At 43.8% G+C, this 19,852-nt stretch overlaps 1 protein-coding gene across 2 annotated transcripts; it reads right to left on the bottom strand.

Moving 5' to 3' along the window:
- Positions 1 to 570: 570 nt before the first annotated feature.
- mn1b (meningioma 1b) lies at positions 571 to 15,810 on the bottom strand. Of its 2 annotated transcripts, XM_061728849.1 has the most exons (3): positions 14,919 to 15,810; positions 11,229 to 14,813; positions 571 to 1,304 (listed from the first exon to the last, which is right to left on the bottom strand). In XM_061728849.1, exons 2-3 carry the CDS (start codon positions 14,740 to 14,742, stop codon positions 1,021 to 1,023), a joined length of 3,798 nt encoding a protein of 1,265 aa, XP_061584833.1. In that variant the 5' UTR covers positions 14,743 to 14,813; positions 14,919 to 15,810; the 3' UTR covers positions 571 to 1,020. The 2 variants fall into 2 exon arrangements, with proteins under 2 accessions (XP_061584833.1, XP_061584832.1); XM_061728848.1 differs by having other exon boundaries at positions 11,229 to 15,810.
- Between the last annotated feature and the right edge of the window lie 4,042 nt (positions 15,811 to 19,852).

The raw sequence follows: 19,852 nt of genomic DNA, 5'->3' as shown, positions 1-19,852 counted from the left end.
AGAAATTCAAATTCAACAGAAGCTTTATTTAAAGATTACAAGATTGCCTAACACACAGCAAATTTTCTCTTATTATACATGTGCAATACCAATAGTCTTTTTTTTTTCAATTCCCTTATTAAACAAAACCCTTGACCTCCGTTCCTTTTTAAGTTCCCATTGGCTGCATTGTATACAAGCGGTCGAGCTCACGAGATGTATAGAAAAGGAGAGGGGAAAGAAAAAGGGAAAAGAATGAGAGTAGGAGACTCTCAGCACCACCAACTAAAGAGAACTACAACTTACAGCAAAAGATGAAGGTCAAACTTTGCTATCAAAGACGGAAAGAGGCTGGGTTCACAAGAAAATTGCTGAGTTACATTCATGCATGATCACCCCTCTTCCTGTCCTCTAGTTCTGCTTCTCAGTGTTTGGGCCTCCTGGAATAAACCAGCAGGTCTTTTCCAACTGTGGGTTCAAGATTTCCAGTATGTTTTAGGATATGATGTATTTAGGGTAAGAATGCTGGGCCGAGGATGCTTAAATTGCTTCCATCAGAAGGATAAGGTACATAAGGCTGAAATACAAAATACTTAACACTGGTATACAATAAGAGCCAATGACAACTGGAATCTCTTCTTCTGCTTTTGTATTCTCTTCCTTAAGCATTTCTTTATTTTTTCTTCGACAAAGAAAGTAAAAAAAAAAAAAAAAAAAAAAATGATTTGAGGTTTTCCAGATGTGAGCTTCATTGAGTCGGGCCCACGCTGTAACGTCCAGCAGTGAGAGTTTTACTGCACGTATCGGAAAAAGAAAAAAAAAAGGTATTTGTGTGTGTGTTTGTGTGTGTTTGTGAATGTGTGTGTTTAATTGGGTTCATGTTTGCGTTTATGAGTGTAAATGTCTCTCTCTCCCTGAACAGGCAAGAGTGGCACACAACAAATAATCAACGTCCTCGTCATTGTTTTATTTTTTTTGTCTCCGAGGCTGTCCTCCTCCTGGTTTTCTAAACCTCTGTCCATCTTCCTCTGGGCTTGCTTCTCAAGTTAGCGCTGCTACAAACGTCCCAAATCGGTTTGAAATATCAGAGTGGAGTGAACGCCAAGAGGATACGGGCGCCCCTCGGCCCTTACTGTCCCCCAACTCGTCTGTGCAGTGGACGGACAGGCACTGCAGGTGGTTCCCTCCGCCATTCCCGCCGTTCCCACCTCCTCCTCCTCCTCCTCCGCCGCCTCCTCCTCCGCCTCCTCCGCCGCCTCCTCCTCCGCCTCCTCCTCCAGCCCCGGGGGTCGCTGCTCCAGCCTTACTCTGGCAAAGTTCTGATTCTGCAGACGAGCAGAGAGGAAAAGGTTAATTAAGACCACGCAAAAATGGAAAACAACTTCAAGCAGCTGGCATGCTCTGATACAGATGAATCATCAAAAATACACACGTTTAATTAAACCAGTGTCATCGTCACATCCCACTCTAAATCTGCACTGTGAAATTAATTCAACACCATCCCACCCCCTATCGATAAGACCCGAAAAGGAGCCTGTAAGCAAAGCTTCCTCTCTTCACAGTCCACCTCCTCACTTCTGATATAAATATGTGAGAACGAACACGCGCGCACACGCACACGCACACGCATCCAATAAACAGGCAAACACGCATGTATTCATTTGGTCCCAGCCAGGCATACAAATCTGGAACGGTCCTGCATGACCTCCCATCAGTGGGTCAAAGGTCATGGAGAAAACTGGCCTTTAACCCCGCCTGGCCCAATTTCCTGGTATAATGACCATGACACAGTATCGACCCTGTGTCACCAAGGTGTGAAACCCTCATTAGATGGTCTCACAAGGCCTTTGGAAAATCCATATCCAGGTTGATTATACTTCATATAAAACAATATATATATATATATATACATATATAACAAGTAGATACAATTAATACTGAAGCTGAAAACTGACAGAAAATCTTTGATTTTTCACAAACTAACCAAGAAGAAGACTAAACTACACCTGTGAGCTGACACAAGGTAGAAACCATGAAAAGTTTTAAAGAGGACACACAAAATGAAAGAGGAGGAGAGAGACACAGAAGCGACACTGATGGCAATGCCGCTGCATCCTGTGCTTTGGGTTTTGCCTCCGAGCACGCCCTGAGCACAGAGAAAATGTGTGTGAAGATGTTAGCGATGCTTCGTTTACATCACTTCGATTAATCTCCCATCTGCACAAAACACAAAGCACACCACTGCTTTGCTCCATGCGGATGGTTGAAACATGTCGGATCAGCCGGATCACACACACAAAGCTTTGCGGAGCAGGGACAACGTGGTGTCTGAGTGTAGAGGCAAGTGGAAAACAGCTCTGACAAGCTAAGTTACATGTGTCAAAGGGGGTGGTGGGGGGTGATAGACGACAGTCTGGGTACAGAAGCTCCACATCACAACACTCCAGTCATGGTGTTGCTCATCTAAAAGGAAGAGAGAAACACTGTGTGTATCATCCACAACCTTATTCTTTCTTTTCAGATTATCCTGCGCTGCTGTGTTTTTATCTTAGTTTCCATGCCACTTCCTCTCTGTTTTCTGAGAACTTGTAGCAGGACTAATGCAGTTTTGTACAAGAAAAAAAAAAAAGAATCAGCCAGGGAGGAGATGGCCAATCTAGTCTAGGAGAGACGAAGCAGCTAGGACAACCAGGAGAGGTAGGCAGGCAGATTTGCAGACACTGAGGCGAGTTTGCCCCCCAGCCAGTCTGGGCTGCAACCACTGGAACGGAAAAGTGTGGGGATTTGTTGAAAGGTCATGCAGCCAAACCTCCCGATGCTCTCTGTTTCATCCGCCTCCGTGGCTGCTAGTCTCTGTAAAATTCGCTCCATCTCCACATCGGGACCAGGGACCTGGTGTAAGCGGGGGCCGTCGGTGCGGTAGATGAGAGAGCAACAAGGGTTTAGAGCAGCGTCGGTGGTGGCTGTGACAAGATCTCACATTTGCCAGAGGGTGCAGTCATACACCTCAGATTGGCTGATCCCCCACCCCCTACCAGTTTCACCCCCCACCCCCTCACACTCCCTTCTTGCAGCTCTGTGCCCTCAAGCAGCAGCCAGCGGCTCATGCTAGCTGGGCACAGCAGGGTCCGCGCCGGCCTGAATAGGCAGCCAAGCGTTCCCCTGGCTCACTGCTGACACACAGCAAACTGACAACACACACAGCCAAAAACACACAACACACCAACCGCTGCTGCCTCTGCCATACTCACACCAGCTTTCAGCTGCTGCTCCGCATGCACACATGAGGCTGCATACATATGGATGTGCATGCACGCGCGCGCGCACACATACACACACACACAAACACAGCTACACACAATACTAGGCTTCAAAGCAAGGAAGGCACTGGATAAAAAGTGCACATAGCTTTGAAAGAAAAATCTCCAATGCTGGTTGTATAAGAATACCTATTTAGCTGCGATAATATCTAATATATACCAAAAAACACAAGAAATCTTGTCACATCTACACTGTATATCCTCTAAAAGCCACACTTTTTCAATTAACATCTGTAAAATCCGCCACTTGTAAAATAAGCCAAATACTTGACCACAAAAAAAAAATCTAGTAACTACACTTACATTGTCAGTATTATCCATGGCAGCAGATTTTCTCAAAGGTGGAAACGAGAGTGTGAAATTTCAAATCACACGAGCTTAAATCCCAGATCACCATGACATTTTACAAGCGGGCATTTTTTTTTCTTTCAGTAACATCTATCTGGTTATGGTTGTTCACTGACTGACGCAGAATTCATATCCATGGTAATATCTCAATAATAGGCTATTCATCCGTAGGAAACAAGCGCTTAACTCCAGCCAGCATGAGGGAAAATGCCTAATAAAAAGAGAACGGTGACAGCACGGGTGTTTGCTGCGCTGAGCTGCAAATACACCTTAATATTTTTAACCACATTAAAGTCACAAAAGATGACCAAAGATGTGTGTTAAATACATGATGCATTCAAAGTGATGTATTTATAAGCCTATCATTCTTACCTCAAGTGTTGTATATTTTTATTTGGTGGCTTGTGATGATGCACACACGCGAACACACACACACACACACACACCCAAAGCAGCAGGGATGTGAAGCTGTTTCACAGACACAGCCAGAAACGATTTACAGGCAGATGAGTAGAGCTCGGATGCCATGAAGGCAGAAAGCACAGCGCACAGCTCCGGTTGTCTGGATGACACCAATGTGTCTGGGAGCTGACGGCCTGACACGGATTTACATGTCATACCACACACACTCAACACACCCCATGCAACACAGGAAGGTAAACAAAAGCTGTGTTTTCCACCAGCTCAATAATAAGTGCTACAGCGGGCAATTAATTTTTTAATTAATCTTAAAAGCAGCCACACTGTTAAAAAAAGCTCCAATAACCTTTGAAGCTGACACAAATATTGTGTTTGTAAAAACAAGTGTTGCAAAACAGAAGCTGAGCTAAATGAGAAAAAAGAAAGTGTGTCAGAGCGATTGAGTCCACAAAGCTGCTTTTTGGGGCAGGTCCTTCGTCACACCGATTTCCCAGGCCCCAGTGTCTCATGCGGCCGCCCCGGTGCCCTTTCTATCCCAAGCCCTATGCTTCCATGACGATACTTCACCTTTAACCTCAGGCTCCCAAGGGCACGACCCCATCCTCTCTGAACACAAACCAGACCAATCAGATTGCTCCGCTCGCTGACAAAAACACCCAAAGGCCTTCACTCCTATGACAGTGTGTGACATCAGGTCAGATTCCTTTCGCATAACAACTACCACTCTGGTCTTGTGTGAGGACTCTGGCTTTGTCAGCACAAAACAACCATTCCAATCCATAGAGAAAAATTCAGATTTCCTTTTTTTTCTTCTTTTTTTGTCAAGGAAAAGGCCTGCGTTCAACTAGTAGTGGGATAAAACCAGAGGAAATCTTTCTGCAAGATCGATCTCATATCGTTTTCGCAGAGTTTCAAAAATGACACCACATGTGGTTCTGTCATCTAACGTAATAAAAGACAAAAATAAAAATAGTAGTTAGAATCTGCTCTTATGTTCTGAGGATTCTCAATGAAGCACATGGGGGCTAACAGAGGTATTGTCTCAGGTATCTATGCCCTGGGGTGGATGCAAGGGGGGGGCTCCCATGCAACCCCACCCCCTTCAACTCCACCCAACTGCCGTGGCGTGACCTTTCCCCAGAGCAGTGAGGATATCTGGAGGGAGCAGAGGGCACATTTCTCAGGCAAGGGCACGGGGTTTATTTTGGTTTGAATTTCCTCTCTGTTCTCTGCCCTGCAACATGAAGTTAAAAAAAAGAAAAGGAAAAGAAAAGAGAAGACAAAAAACTTGTCCAGGCAGGCACTGCTCAAAGTATTTTTTACCTTCTCTCGAAACAACACACACATTCCCAACCCCCTGTAACACACACACACACACACACACACACACACATATACCTCCCCCTCTGGCCACAAGAAGTGCTTAGGAAACAAGACACAAATCAGAACACGGGAAGTGATTTAGTGCCTCCTACATAACTCACAACCATGTCCAGGATCTGTCCGACATGTCATCCAAGTAAGTGACATATTGATCTACTTCACTGTCTCTATTTTGTCTCAGCAACAGTGCTGCACGATTTGTTTTCTGTGTTTGCGTCTCCTTAGAAAACGATAAACTACACACAAACATAGTTGGCATTTTGAAAACAGCAAGGGTCTCCGCGAGAGAAGCTTTTATTTTGAATAAAAATAATAGGTTGGGTAATTTTGTGCTCAAGAAAATCGCCACTGCTGTAGAACATAGAAACAAATCATTTCAGTGTACTGGGGCCCAGAACATTTTAAATGTATTAAGTTTTCTTTCGAATATTAAGTGGAGTATTCCAAAGATATAAATAAAAGTAGCTAAAAATGGATTTTCTCTAATCTTTTCTCTTCTATAAATGAAAATGGTAACTATTACCCATTCACTCGCTTCATAAGTGAAATTACAGATGTTCTCTGGAAAACAACTTCCTTCCATCTCCCTTACCGTCTCTTGCACTCCATCAGTCTCTACTTCTGTCTCTCAGGAGAAAAGGCTTCAGTGTCATAACTCATTTGTCAATTTCTCAATACAAATTAAACGACGCCTGACAACTACCTGTATGGCAAATAACATAACCGCTGCTGGCAGCGTGACAACATCCACACCTCCCAAAACCTGGAAACATGCGCACACACCTTTTGAAAGTTTTATCACGGAGAGCAACTACCAAGAGCTATGTGTCAAGAATTTTTTGGTCTTGTTAAGACGACTGTGACAGACGCTCAACATGACGGTGAACATTTGAGGGTTCGCGATACATCCACAATCTAAGATTTGGACCGTTTCTTTTCTTTTTTTATTTTTGCATTATCCAAACAAATTCAGCTCTTTATTCCCTGCTGCATCCGAAAGAGAGTATTTACCACATGCTGAGACAAGTTTCATTTTATTCGAACACCCTTCCCCAGGGAAAAACAAAATGCCGGCTTCTATTTTTGAAGAGTTGAAAATCCAGCAAAGCAAGCGAGAAGCTTGACACCTTTGTTCATCTTTTTCCCTCTTCATCAGTCACAAATACGCTTCTTTAACAGGCTTCCTTTGACTGTCACTAATGCTCAATGTCTGATATATAAACAAACTCAAATGCACGTACACATACGCGCACTCTCTTTCCAACACCGCCATAAATTCCACTTTCAATGCAAGTCAGGCGTTTTTCAGTCCTGCACTATTTACAAGCCGAGTAAATACTCTTAAATATTTTCAACACATTAGAATTAAGTATGCGTGTTCCACCCAGCGAGACACCTGAGATCGGAGGCTGAAGCCGCAAGCCTGACACTGAGTCTAAATAAATCAAACTTTATGTCTGCAGCTGACAAATCCACACTATCAGCTCGTAGTGCCGACAGTCCTGCCCTTTGTCACATACTGTGCATACAACACACACGTATACAAGGAAATAGTAAAAATGAGATATCTAAATATTGAATATGTAATTTTTTTTTTTTGTCCCCATCAGATTCAGTTATATAAAAGCATTAGTTATATAAAAGCATGAGCTTCTAGTAGTTGCTGATAGACGAGTTATAACTTTGGAGAAACAAAATAACCTGTGTTAATTGCAATGATTGTCACATTGATTATCATTACTGTAGTGTGTGAGAGGCTGGTTGGTGCATGTCGTTGCAAAAGTTAATACAAAACATCTTGTAATGACAGGTAAAGAACACAGACTGCCCCGAGCTGTTTTTACCACGTTTAAGCACGTGTCAATCACTCCCTTCTTTTTCTAGAAGAAAAGGAAACCAAAATTAGTGGTGTGATTTGTGAGGCTGTTGTCGTACTGAAATGTCAAAGCCAGGTAGTCCCTCAGGATTGTCCTCTACGGTGGAATATTAATACGGCTCGTTCTCCGCTCTCTAGGAGTGATACGATGCAAGTTCCTCCTTTTGAAAGCTGTCAAAGTTAGAGCAATGAAGATTTGATCATTATTTGAGCTATTTATGGACTGATCAGCGAATGTGAATGGTAAAACTAGTGGAAGAGGTCGACTGTGAAGTGCCTTCGCCGTGCTGATAGAAGAATGTCACACAAGTGTGTGCGGCAAAGAAATTGTGAAAAGTAGAAAGAAAAATAACTGAATCACTTCCTTCACCCGCTGGCTGCCTGTTATCAAGACGGCACACTAGCTTCAAATCGAACGGTCAGCTTCTGGTTAAGATATATAGTTGAGAAGGGAAGAGGAAGAGTGTAAAAAACTGTTTTTGAGAAAAGGAGAAATAATATTAACTGACAACGAAAAAGGGAACGTTCGTGAGCACTTCTAGACGTTGCATCTGTGGTAGCGTGAGCTGCAGCAGCATGCCAGACTCTGCAGGCCACAGGCTCTTAACAACTGGAGAAAAAAATAAATTGAGCAACACAATGTCACAGAGAGACAAGGCCAACTATTAAGCCCAGAGACGGATATTACTGCCACACGCATCACTTTAAACGGGCGCAGAGGGACTATAGCGCGGGTGAACTGGGACGCACTGAGTGAACAGACTTCAACTATGAGAGCAAAGCTCCTGCAAGCACAGACCAACTTTTATCAGTTGTCGACACATTTGAACATTCAGAGGAAGTCAGTAAATATCTGCACAGGGTCTCACTCGTGTCAAAGTGAGCTCCTGCCCATAGTGCTAAAAAAAGCACAAAAGGGAAAAAATTAATACATTTAAAAAAATCTGATGCGTCATTGTTTCACACCCATCATTCATCATTTCTCCTCATCAGTTCTCCTTATATGAATCAAACTGACCCTTGACCCCCCCTCAGCTTTTTTCAGTTTTCTGTGAACACGACGGCGTTATTCAGCTACAACAGCTCTCAATTACTGTTCTCTATGCTGCAGAGGAAAAACACACTTTACTGAAAAACAACTCATACACAGCACCTGCAACAGATTATCTCACAATTACGCACACTCTCTGTACAGCTAGACACATATCGAATAAAGTCACATTTATAATTTTAAATGGCAAAAAACTTCTTTCATTCAAAATACACTTTTTTTAATTCCTCAAAACAAATATATTTTCATATACACACACACACACATATATATATATATATATATATATATATATATATATATATATATATATATATATATATATATATATATATATATATATATATATATATATAAAATATACTTTTTCTAACTTTATAAGTGAAGGAAAGAAACTTTAAAAAGGTTATGTAAACTTGTGAAAAACAGCTGATGTTTTGTGCTGATGATTAAGATATAATTTCAACTCACTTTAAGTGCCAGTAAATAATAATTTCCCCAGGCACTGAAATTAAATCCAGTCAATCAGTTTCTTCCTTATTAGATCTTCTTTAATCAAGGAATATTTCATTAAAGCTAATGGACTATAGGACTTCCCTGATTTGTTTGAAATTAGCGCCACTGGCATCCTAATGCTAGTATCAGACTTTTATACACGAAATCGCAGACTTAAAACTAGACTGAGTCGTCAGAGCTAGCTTTTTTTCCAGTGAGAAAAAGCCTATGGGATGTTAGCCCTTATGGAACTACACTGCAGGCTATGACTTAAATTATTATGTTATTTTGCTCTCCTCTGTGTAGCCTAAGCATCAGATTCAATCTCAAAATCCTCCTCCCCTCCCAAGTCCACCTCCAACCTTTTTTCATCTTTGCTGTCTGAAGCACTCAAATGAGAAACTGTCAGGACCTGTGATTTGTGCTAACTAGCTATCGATTCCTCCAGAGCTGCATGCCTTGTGTCCATGCAGGGCGGGCTGGGAGAGGAGAGGAGAGGAGAGGAGAGGAGAGGAGAGGAGAGGAGAGGAGAGGAGAGGAGAGGACTCAATGCAAAAAACTCCTAGGCTTTCAGTGACTTTACTACTGATTTTTGTGAATTCATTATGTTTAAAGTGCAATCATTTCCCCAGGAAAATCTAACACAACAGAGTGAATGCCTGACTGCCAAGTAAAGTTGGTTCAAAATATTACTCATTACTAATTAATAAAAAGTATTGATTTTAAATTGTCTTAGGTCTGATAATACAAATGAATATTCACATTTGTTCCTCTAGTTTCCAGCTGAAGTGATCAAAGATACCATCAAGGTAAATTGCAGTCCACTGCAATAGTGATGGCATTAATGTTATAACCCGACACCCCGAGCTCAGTCTCACGCAAACAATGTGCCTGGTCAGTCCGCGCGGTGCGCGCCCCCGCTCCTCTCGCACCCGCACCCGCACCCGCACTGATCTGAACAAAGACTCTCAAAAAAGACGCTCTGCACGAACATACCCACAAATCCAAATGCTATAAATCCTGACATCCGCAGCCTTTTCTCCAGCTTAAATATGGCACGGCTTTCTGGACCGGTTTTGTGTGCACGCACACACGTGTACAACAATCCGTTATTAGAAAAACTAAATAAATAAATGCTCGAGAAGAATTAATGCTGCTTTTCTTAAGTAAACGTTGCAAATCCTACATTTAGGCCTACTTTTTTTCTGTTCAAGTTAAACTAAATCAAATAAAACTTCTATGTAATAATGAAAAAATTACGTTCATGATTTGAGCTTTTAAATTTGGCTTTTTATAATAATAACAATAATTATTATTATAACTATAATAAAAATAATAATAATGAATTGAAAACATAACCCAACATTGGTAAATAGTCAAATTATTTAAATTCAATTTTGATTCAGGCCCGTAACAAGAGCACTGCAGTAAAATTAAATAAACCCACTTTGCAATTTATAATTATATCTAGCCTTACTAAAAAACAATTTTTTAGCGTCGGGGTCTTCTGGTTTTCCGCTTTTTTGCATTTCAAGGAACTCTTAATGTATATCAAAATATTTTAACACATTTAAGTTGGGAAAAAATCGTTCAAAAGACGCGTGATAAAAAAATGCCATCACGCTGAATGACTAAATATGTCATTTTATTTAGTCAATATATTAACTATTTCGCATAATAACCAATATTGTTACTGAATGCAAGTAATTTCAGCATGATATTTAATCCTGGAAATCCCGTCCAGCCAATCTAAAATCAATCCACTTTCACCAGCTCGCTATTATCCCATGATAATGACAAAAACAAACACGCAACAAGGCGAGGGAAACCCCGCTGCGCAAACGCACATCCGCAGAAAGCTATTAATCTTCTCAATGTAGTTGTTCACCCTGAAAACCGAGATAAAGAACCACAGGAAATGTTTACTTTTCTTCAACTGTTCTTTTGAAGTGCCTGTAGGCTACAATGAAAAAGCCTATAATGCTCTGTAAAGAAAGGAGTCTACAACGTTTATTCTGTCCATTTAGGTATAGTATTTCTTAGAATGTATACATTGTGATGGATTTACAATACAAAACACACATTAATCTTTTTTTCTGCTTCATTAAAACTTGAATAGTAGATCTTTTTTCTCATAACAGCTAAATCTGTTAAATTCAGATATCAGAGCTAAACAAAGACAGATGCTTTCTGCCAAAATATGGACAAAGAGTCCTCTATTATCAGTTTCACCAAGACATTTTACCCTATTATGTGTGACTGAATTTCAGATGAAAAAAAACTATTCAAGAAAGAAAGTGTATTAACTTAACGAGTAAAATGTATCCGTTAATGTAAGTAAGGAGAAATCATTTACCTTCTTTGCTGTTGTTTTGGCTTTTATTTTTTTCCCAGGGTCCCATTGCCTTGTCATCCTCTGACCCGTCCATCATGGCCTTGTCACTGGGCACGTACCAGGTGGCGTGCTGCTCTGCCATGAGGGTGTCAAGGTCAATAGAGCCCATTGAGCCCTTCCCTGCATCCGGGCTGCAGCTCGCCAGCTCATTGTCTCCATTCTGTGAGGGACAGTCTCCACTCTTCTTGCCATTCTTCATGGCCAGGGGCTGGTCTTCAGAGATACTGAACTGCTGTCGTTGTAGCTGGATCTGGGCCTGCAGAATTTCCAGAGGATGGATTTCTTCCTGGCCAGAGGTGCTGGATGGGGTACGTACCTGCTCCACCCCAGGTGTGCCTGGGTGGCTTACCCCACCGACACCTGTGCCAGTATTCAGTCCATAACTGTCTGGTGTGGAGGTAGTATGATTGTTAATGCCCATGCCAAGGGGCTTTTGTCCATTTATCAACCCATGATCACTCCTCTGCATTTTAGGTGAACCTGTGATCATAGGGCTGCGATTGGGCTTGGTGGCAGAGGCCCCTCCTGCGTCTGAACTGGACGACACCTCGTCCTCATTGCCATAGTGGGTGCTGACATCGTCAGGAAAGTCCACTCTAGGTGAGCTGCTGTCAGACTTAGCAGCTACACTTTGAATCCCACTGTCTAAAGAAGACATAAGGTCAGCCTGGTCCCCCAACATTAGGTCACCTCCTTTTCCCCAGGAGGGTGACTGTTTCTCATGGGGCGTGCCCCCACCCCTCTCCCCAACGCCAGCCAAGGGGGTCTGCTGGCCTGGACTTACAACAGGGTTACCGCTTTCAGAGGAAAAAAAAATTCCAGGGCTCACATGTCCGCTGTCTCTTTTTCTCCTCCCTCTCCCTCTCCCACTCCCTGTTGTTACCTTACCCTCACTGCATGGGGTAGCGTCCATGTTGTAGTTTGGGGAGAGGGCACTGGCTTCCCCCTGCACCGTCTGGCTTTGACTTGCAGGCTTAGAGTTGCTATTCCCGGTGCCAGGCATCTGGCTGTTCTGAGAAGTGCTGCTCTGAAAATATTCAGGACCAGCACTGCCAGTCCCATTAGATGTGTTGCTATTAATGTCCTGCTCCGTCTGACTTAGCTTTCGCTTGCCCTCATTTTGGTTCTTCTTGTTGAATGTTACATTAAGATTTGGGGCCCCTAGGCTAGCAATCATGTTCTGGCAGGCCGTGGACAAAGCTGCCAGGCAGCTCTGGCCGAAAACACTGTCTTTAGCGCTGGTTTTGGTGAAGTTCCCGAGGGACAGAGCTCCAAGCTTACTAACAGACGACCGCTGGCCTGAGGGGAACTCAGGCTGAGGAGGATAGCTTCCTGGTGAGGTGCTCACCCCCTGAGGAGCACTGTGGGCCGGCCCCTGGCGGTTAGCGCCCCCATAGGGAAACGTTGGCTGCGCTCCCATCGGAGGTGCAGGAAAGTCAGCGGGCCGCCTTTCTGCTGGTGCATTTGGATGTCCTGCTCCTGCTCCTGGAGACTGCATTTGTGAGAGGCTGCCCATGTTGCCACTAAACTGCGAATGCATGCCAGGGGAATGAAGAGTCTGCACATGTCCATCTCCTGCTATTCTCATGGGCTCCTGCATGCCAATGCCTGGTCTAAACATCATCCCAGCCCCGTTCTGCTGTAGCCCCATGTCATGAGGCCCTGACTCATTACCTGCTCCACCCATACGCCGTGACATCATATCTCCTGGTGGGTGTGACCCCTGAAACCAGGAGTTCTCCTGAGGTACATGAGGATTTTGTCCATCAATGTTAGCCAGCCTGCCACTATTTTCCCTATCAAAGTTAGGCTGAGGCATGCTCCCAACTGGGCCCCCATGGCCCATTGGACCAGGAGGTACATCGCCATGGTGACCCAACTGCTGTAGACTTGGCTGCCTCATCCTCTGCTGCTGGTTGCGAGAGGCCATCTGCTTTATCATCATGGCTGCATTTTGACGCTGCTGCAGAGACTGTGGCTCAGGCCCTGGATGCTGCAGGGGACCCGGTGCAAAACCTTCATTCAGAGGTGGAGTGAACTCTCCAGGGAGACCGGGGTAAGCAGAGGGAGAAGGATGGTTGTCCATCGTGCCACACCAGCCTTCACCGCCATGAGAATTTGGAAAGTCAAATCTGGGCCGTTTCGCCATGTTCATATAAGGAGAGTCAAAGTGTTGCAGCCTCTGATTTGGGGGCTGCTGGGAGGGAGGAGGAGCAGGCTGTTGCATATTAAACATGGGGTCCCCATAGGGGTGCAAACCCCTATTTTCCAGTCTGTGAATGGGATATTCAAACTGGTTATGTTGGCCAGGCATCATGACTCCTCCATCCAGAATGTTAGGGTTAGTGGAGCCGGGTTCAGTCTGAGGGGGTCGGGGGAGGCCAGGGGGGCATGAGTTCTGTCTGGCTATCAAGCCAGGCTGTTGTTGCTGCTGCATGAGGGGATGTCTCGCATTGACTCCCGGCTCCATTCCCACAGGCACCTTCCGGCCGTTTCCAAAGCGTTCAAAAAACACTCCATGCTGAGGCTGCTGGGGATGTGGTGGTGGCTGGTGTCCCTTTGAAATGCCCTGCATGCCTGGTGTCCGCGGCATGCCAGGGTTCCCTGGGAAATTACCACTGGGAACTGGCCTTCCTGGCCCAAAATGTGGTAACTGAGATTCTGATTCTGATGGGGAAAATACAGGTACATCAAAATGTCCAGAGGGAGGTTCATTTGGGAAATTGTACTCTAATCCCTCCACAGCTCCCTGGTTGGGCATCCGTCGAGGCTCCAAACCATGAGATTCAGATGAGGTGGATGAGGAGGAAGGAAGACCATGGAAGGATGCTGCTCTGTTAGGTGACTGGTCCAGGGGTAGACAGGGGGCAGGAACGGCATGGTTGCCACTGGGAGGACCATGGTGTTGAAAGTCAGGTATATTAACAGGCCGCTGCTGTTGCTGCTGCTGCTGGGGAAAACCATCCCCTGCCTGTCCCTCAGCAAGAGGATCAAATCCTTCTCCAAAGCCCTGCTGAGGTCCCATCCCATTGTTGTTGTTGTAGCCCATTATCCTGCCACCATGCAGGCATGATGACCCTGGCTCTGGGCCTCCAAAATTCCCACTGAAGTGAGGGTGATGTTGGTGTGGGTGAGGTTGATGGCCGTGTGGATGTCCTTGATGAGGCTGCTGGTTGTTAAAAAATCCATGCATTGATCCTTGCTGCTGCTGCTGAAGTCCGCCGCCTGCATGCATGTCTGGGTGTCCCCTCGAATGAAAGCTCCCATACGGTTCTCCGTTCATGTTCATGTTGAGCCCGAGCATTTGTGGCTCGCTCATAGGGCCCATGCCGGGCTCAACGGCTCCAGGAGGGCCTCCAAAGCCTGGGCTTTTATAATGGGAGCCCATGTTTAATCTCTGTTGGTTTATGTTTCTCTCCGACTGGCCAGGGTTTCTGCTATTAATTTGAGAACCAAACTGCTCCAGCCCAAACATACTCCTCTGCAATCAATCCCACATGACGGCGACTTTGCCAGACATCGGCACACTGTGTATTTTTTTTACGTCTGTCCCCAAAAGCAAAAAGGGGACAAGTTATAGACCTACACAATAAACTATTCAAATGTCTGTAAGACTAATATGCTTATTATATTTTAAATGTTAAAACTTACCAAATAAAATTTAATTTCTCTGAATCAAGAGGTTTTTTTTAACTCCTCCAAGAACGCAGAACAGAGAGGGGGCAGACTGTGTCCAAATACGCACGCGAACTGTGTTTCTGTTCCTGCATGAATGCGCGCAACTGACTGCTGTTCCTTCTCAATCTTTGTTTAAACAAAAATGAAATACTGCTAAAAACTTCTCACACTCGTGAACTATGACACTCCAAAGTTTTTTTCTGTGCACATTTCGTCAGGACGAACGTGACACGAAACCAGCTCCCTAATAAACTAAAAAAAAAAGGAGAGCGCAAGATATATGGAGAGATAAAACAGTGAATATCAACAGTTTTTCTCAATTATTTCATTATTCCAACTCGATAAATGTCCCAGAGTGACTTTTTGTGTAAGGTCCCATAGTAGAAATAAGAAGGGGATTTTTAAACCTGGAGCGGTGTAGGGTTAAACTGCCCGTGTGGGTTTGCGTGAAGCAAATCAGTCTCTCAATAAATACTGCCCACAGATGTCCTTCAAAATCTTGAGTACGGCTGAAAGCAGGCTTGCAGCTCCAAGTCCGGCGTGCGGGAGAGTCCAGAAACACGGTTCTCCAAGCCAGGCACCGGAAAACCGGCTCGACAGTTTGTGAGAGCCAACCCGCGAGCAGCGCGGCGCGCACTAGCCGCGCTCCACACGCGCGGAGCTGGAGAGCATCCTTCACCCGCGGCCGCTCATGCGCCTCGGCCAGAGAGCGAGCACCGTGCAGCAAAAGTCTTCTCAGTGCGTGTAGCTCCCGGGGACGCACGTCCCTCCGTCTGCAGAGTCTGGTGTGGTGTGGTCTGAGTTGCGCTCGGAGGCGGTTCACAGATCCGCGCTCACTCCGCTCTGCCGCTCGGCGCTGTGTGGGATAAACGCGTCTGGACGATCCAGCAACAAGTTTTGCATTTCTGCAGCTACTTCCATCCATGAGCGCTCAGCCAATCACCGGGGCCAAATAAAGCTTAAGGGGCGGGACAAAGGCTGTTAAGGTGGTCCGTGGAGTCAATGAAATTATAAACTCTTGTGTATAAATCAGATCTTAGAATTGGCTTTCACTTAAAAAAAAAGTAATATATCCAGAACCAAGTATTGGATTTGAACTGTATGTAATCTCCCAGATTCGGAGATTAAAGGTCTTTTCCCCCCCCCACACTCTACAGTTTTACAGTGATATAGGTGAAGGGGAGAAACGTATTTGTACTGGAATAACATTGCTTGAGATGAAATTCTAAACGCTTGTGTTCTGTTAAGTGTATCTCTTCACGTATGGACGAACTCCTTTAAATGCCTTAAAACCACTGATACATGCACTGCCCAGCTCTTCAGTGGACCCCATCATCTTCTCAACACAATTTCAGGAACACATAAAGAGATTACTGATGACTTGATGTAACACACCGACACCAACAGACACTAAGATTAGATGCGCATCCAGCATTTATTTTTTCTATTAAAAGGAAAGAAAAAAAATCTATTGATATGACCTGGTATTCATTAATGTTTAAGCCACACGCTGAATGTTTGATTTGACCTCATGTGTGATCAACAACTGGGGATAATTTATATATATATATATAAATATATATATATATATATATATATATATATATATATATATATAAATATATATATATATATATATATATATATATATATATATATATATATATATATATACGCCCAGTCAGAGATGAACTTTTAAAGACAGGAGCTGATGTTGATGTTATGGGATAAAGTCACAAACCAGACTAAAACAATAAACTGTGCGCCGATCATACCTCTGAGACCAATAAAAGCCCTTCCAGTCTTTGTGTGAAACAGGAGTCCCAAAGGGGGAAATCCTCCTTAAAAGACCATCTGAACTAAATCATGTGGATGATATTGGGTCTCGGTTCCGATAATCAATAGAGTTCTCTTACCATTATGGTTTTTTAAAATAAAACACTTTAGCCACACCCGATTAGGATAACTAATTTCTAAGGTTAATTAGCTGCAGGGATACAATAGCAGGGGTTATCTGTGTAAGGTTAAGTGCTGCTATCTTCTAAGATAAGACATGAAATCATTTAAAACAGCCATGTTAATGGGAGACAATGGACATGGTACAGCAACGTCAGCACTGTCCTAACTAATACCGTCATTCTACTTTGCAAAATAACCTTCTGACATATTTCAATTTACTGCTGGCTCTATCCGGCATGTGTCAAATGTTTATATTTAGCGTTGTATAATTCAAAAAGGATTTTTCAAGTCTGTAACTCTGGTGCCGCTGGGTTTAGGTTGGGCCTATTTAGTTCTCCAGATCTCGTGGACCTTGCAGGAAACTTTCAGAGGATTTGGACCTGATCTGTTTTATTTACACATTTGTGACGCTTTTACAAACTGAAAACAGGAGGCTATTTTTAAAAATAAAATAAAATAAAGCATTTAATACTGACCGAACCCATGAGTGCGTTTCAGGGTGCCAGTGCCACACTTTTCCCATTTAAAAAGTTTGAGTTTATTTCAAATAAAGACTCACTACACATGTCTCATAGATACTTGTGAACACAGGCTACTTTCATTCACGTACATGGTTATTTTTCCCCCCATGTGGTGAAAGGAGAAGGCCGTCCCGAGCTTCCCCCGATCCCGCGGACAGAAGGATCTGGTGAGCGGGAGCTGCGCGCCTTCCCAGGGACGCACGCAGGCTTTTATTAAACGGACACAGTGCCACCTAGCGGTGGACCTGTGAGGAAGTACAGGACTATTTGCTTTCAGAAAACTGTATAACATGGTGGGAAGCATTGACATTTCAGCTGGTACACGACAGAAATGTACATTTTGAGCATCCAATAGACGTTTAGAAGCATTAATGTGCACTTGTTTATAAATATTGCAAATAAAGACAGTAAACAGTGGGATAACAAAAGCCTGAAAAACAATCATAGATTAAAGTAGTTGAATTTTTCATAAAACCACATGAAATTCTGTTGAATGCAATCGGTAGTAGGGGAAATAATCCTTTACGGAGCTGATCAGACCCTTCCTTCACAGGCTGGGCTGAAAGTTTTTCATCTTAATTTTGAAAGCAGGCCTATAATATAAAACTCTACAGGCTACGTCTTCTGATTTTCCGTTAAGTGTCATGGATGATTCAGTTTATGAGATGGTAAGAGCTGTAATCTCAATAGAGCAATAATCAGCCCCGTGCTGTACAAAAGCAGACATGCAGCTTCAGGAGGCCCGCATGTTCTGGCTGAGTCAGAAACCTGTCGGGCCAAGCTACTGCAATGCACCTCTTACGTTTGAGAGGATACAAGTTCAAAGTGCAGGGGAAAGTGTAGACATTTTGTATATGTGTGCTTTGTAGAAGACACACTACCTCCAGCTTTACCGTCAGGTAAAGCTGAGTGTCACCATATCTGGAAGCCATCACAATGTAGTGATTGAACAATTTTAGTTAAAAAGTCCTGAAAGTGTGGGCATATCACCCTCTTTTAGTCAGAGTCAGTCATAGTTCCATCGCTTGTCTGAGGATCCTTAGAAATACCAGGACTCACACATAGTCCCAACTGATAAAGCTTCTATATAAGAAAGTTTCTTCACCAACACCACAGATGAAGATTTTCTGGAGTTCAAGAGCAGGAAATATATGAAGATACTGCTCTACTTGAGGTTACACGTGTTTCTTTTGAAACACAGACAGAATATGACAAATCAACTTCTCATTGATGATAAATGAAAAACAGAGCAGTGGCTGCGAGGTGAATGCATGACAATGGACAGTCTACAGGCTGTCAAGCTTTGTCATATTACCTCGCTCCTCTGCTATGATTTAGTACTTAATCTATCTGTATATTTTAGTCAATAAGACAACATAGTTCTACCATGAATTCATGGTGTTTCCTCAACCACAGATATATTACAGTGGGGGCTGCCCAAAGAGGCAGTTCCTTCCCTTGTTGGGGGTTGGTATAGCGTCCTGTGCACTTCAGACAGTGGGGAGCAGAGCCTTAGTGTGTCCTCTATGGGCCTGTCACTCAGCCGAGCCATCATGACTCTCCGGGTCAGGACAGGTTAAGCAGCATCTGTCATCCAGAGAAGCACCATTGTATTTTGGGGAGCGATGCGACAGACACTATCTCTCTCTCTCTCACACACACATCTTTTGGCTCCTCACCTCAGGCACAACAACAGGAAAGACTCCAGAGAATTTCTGCAGCTGAATTTGACCCAAGTGTGGGAGATGAGGAAACACTGGTGACATCACAGCCAACCCATGTAAGCCAGAAATAACTCTCCTGTCCAAGAAAACCTGCAGACCCCAAACAAATCCGGCCCCCGGGGAGGCTCACATACAAAAGCACGGTCAGTGCGGAACAGACTGTGAATTTAATCGTCACTGTGCCACTTCCTTGAGAAAAAAAAAGGAAGGAGAAACAACTCTCACGCTAATGTTTTGTGTTGTGGCAGGAAAACAGCCCTGTAGTGCATCTTCTGTTTTTCTGTGTCACGCCGCAACAAACTATTGCAACAGACTTTTGTGTTGTTGATAGTGAATTCTGCTTATACATCGCTGCAATAACATGGTGATTTCAGTTATCTTATGGGTGCTTTTACTTCTGAACGCCGAGACTTTTAATGGTGGAATTCCTGGCTCTCCTGCTGTGTCCAGTCTTGTGCCCCCCCCCCCCCCTTAAAGATTCATTTCTGTTTCTTCATCTGTTGCTGAATCTATTTAAACGTCAGAGGTTCACTGACCCCTTCCATCTTCTCCGTGAGAGACACATAGATGGATAGATGCCTACTGCAGACTGCTGTGAGCCGCCACTTAACAGGAGGTGTGTGGGCGAGTTAGCCCATCTCCCCTTTTAGAAACGGCATTATTTGCGTGTAAAGTGGCAGAAATGACTGGTTTCCTTGCAGCA

The sequence above is a fragment of the Cololabis saira genome, chromosome 9, assembly GCF_033807715.1.
Source record: "Cololabis saira isolate AMF1-May2022 chromosome 9, fColSai1.1, whole genome shotgun sequence".
NCBI lineage: Eukaryota > Metazoa > Chordata > Actinopteri > Beloniformes > Belonidae > Cololabis > Cololabis saira.
The sequence above is the reverse complement of the archived record's forward strand: the minus strand, read 5'-3'. Positions and strand labels throughout refer to the sequence as shown.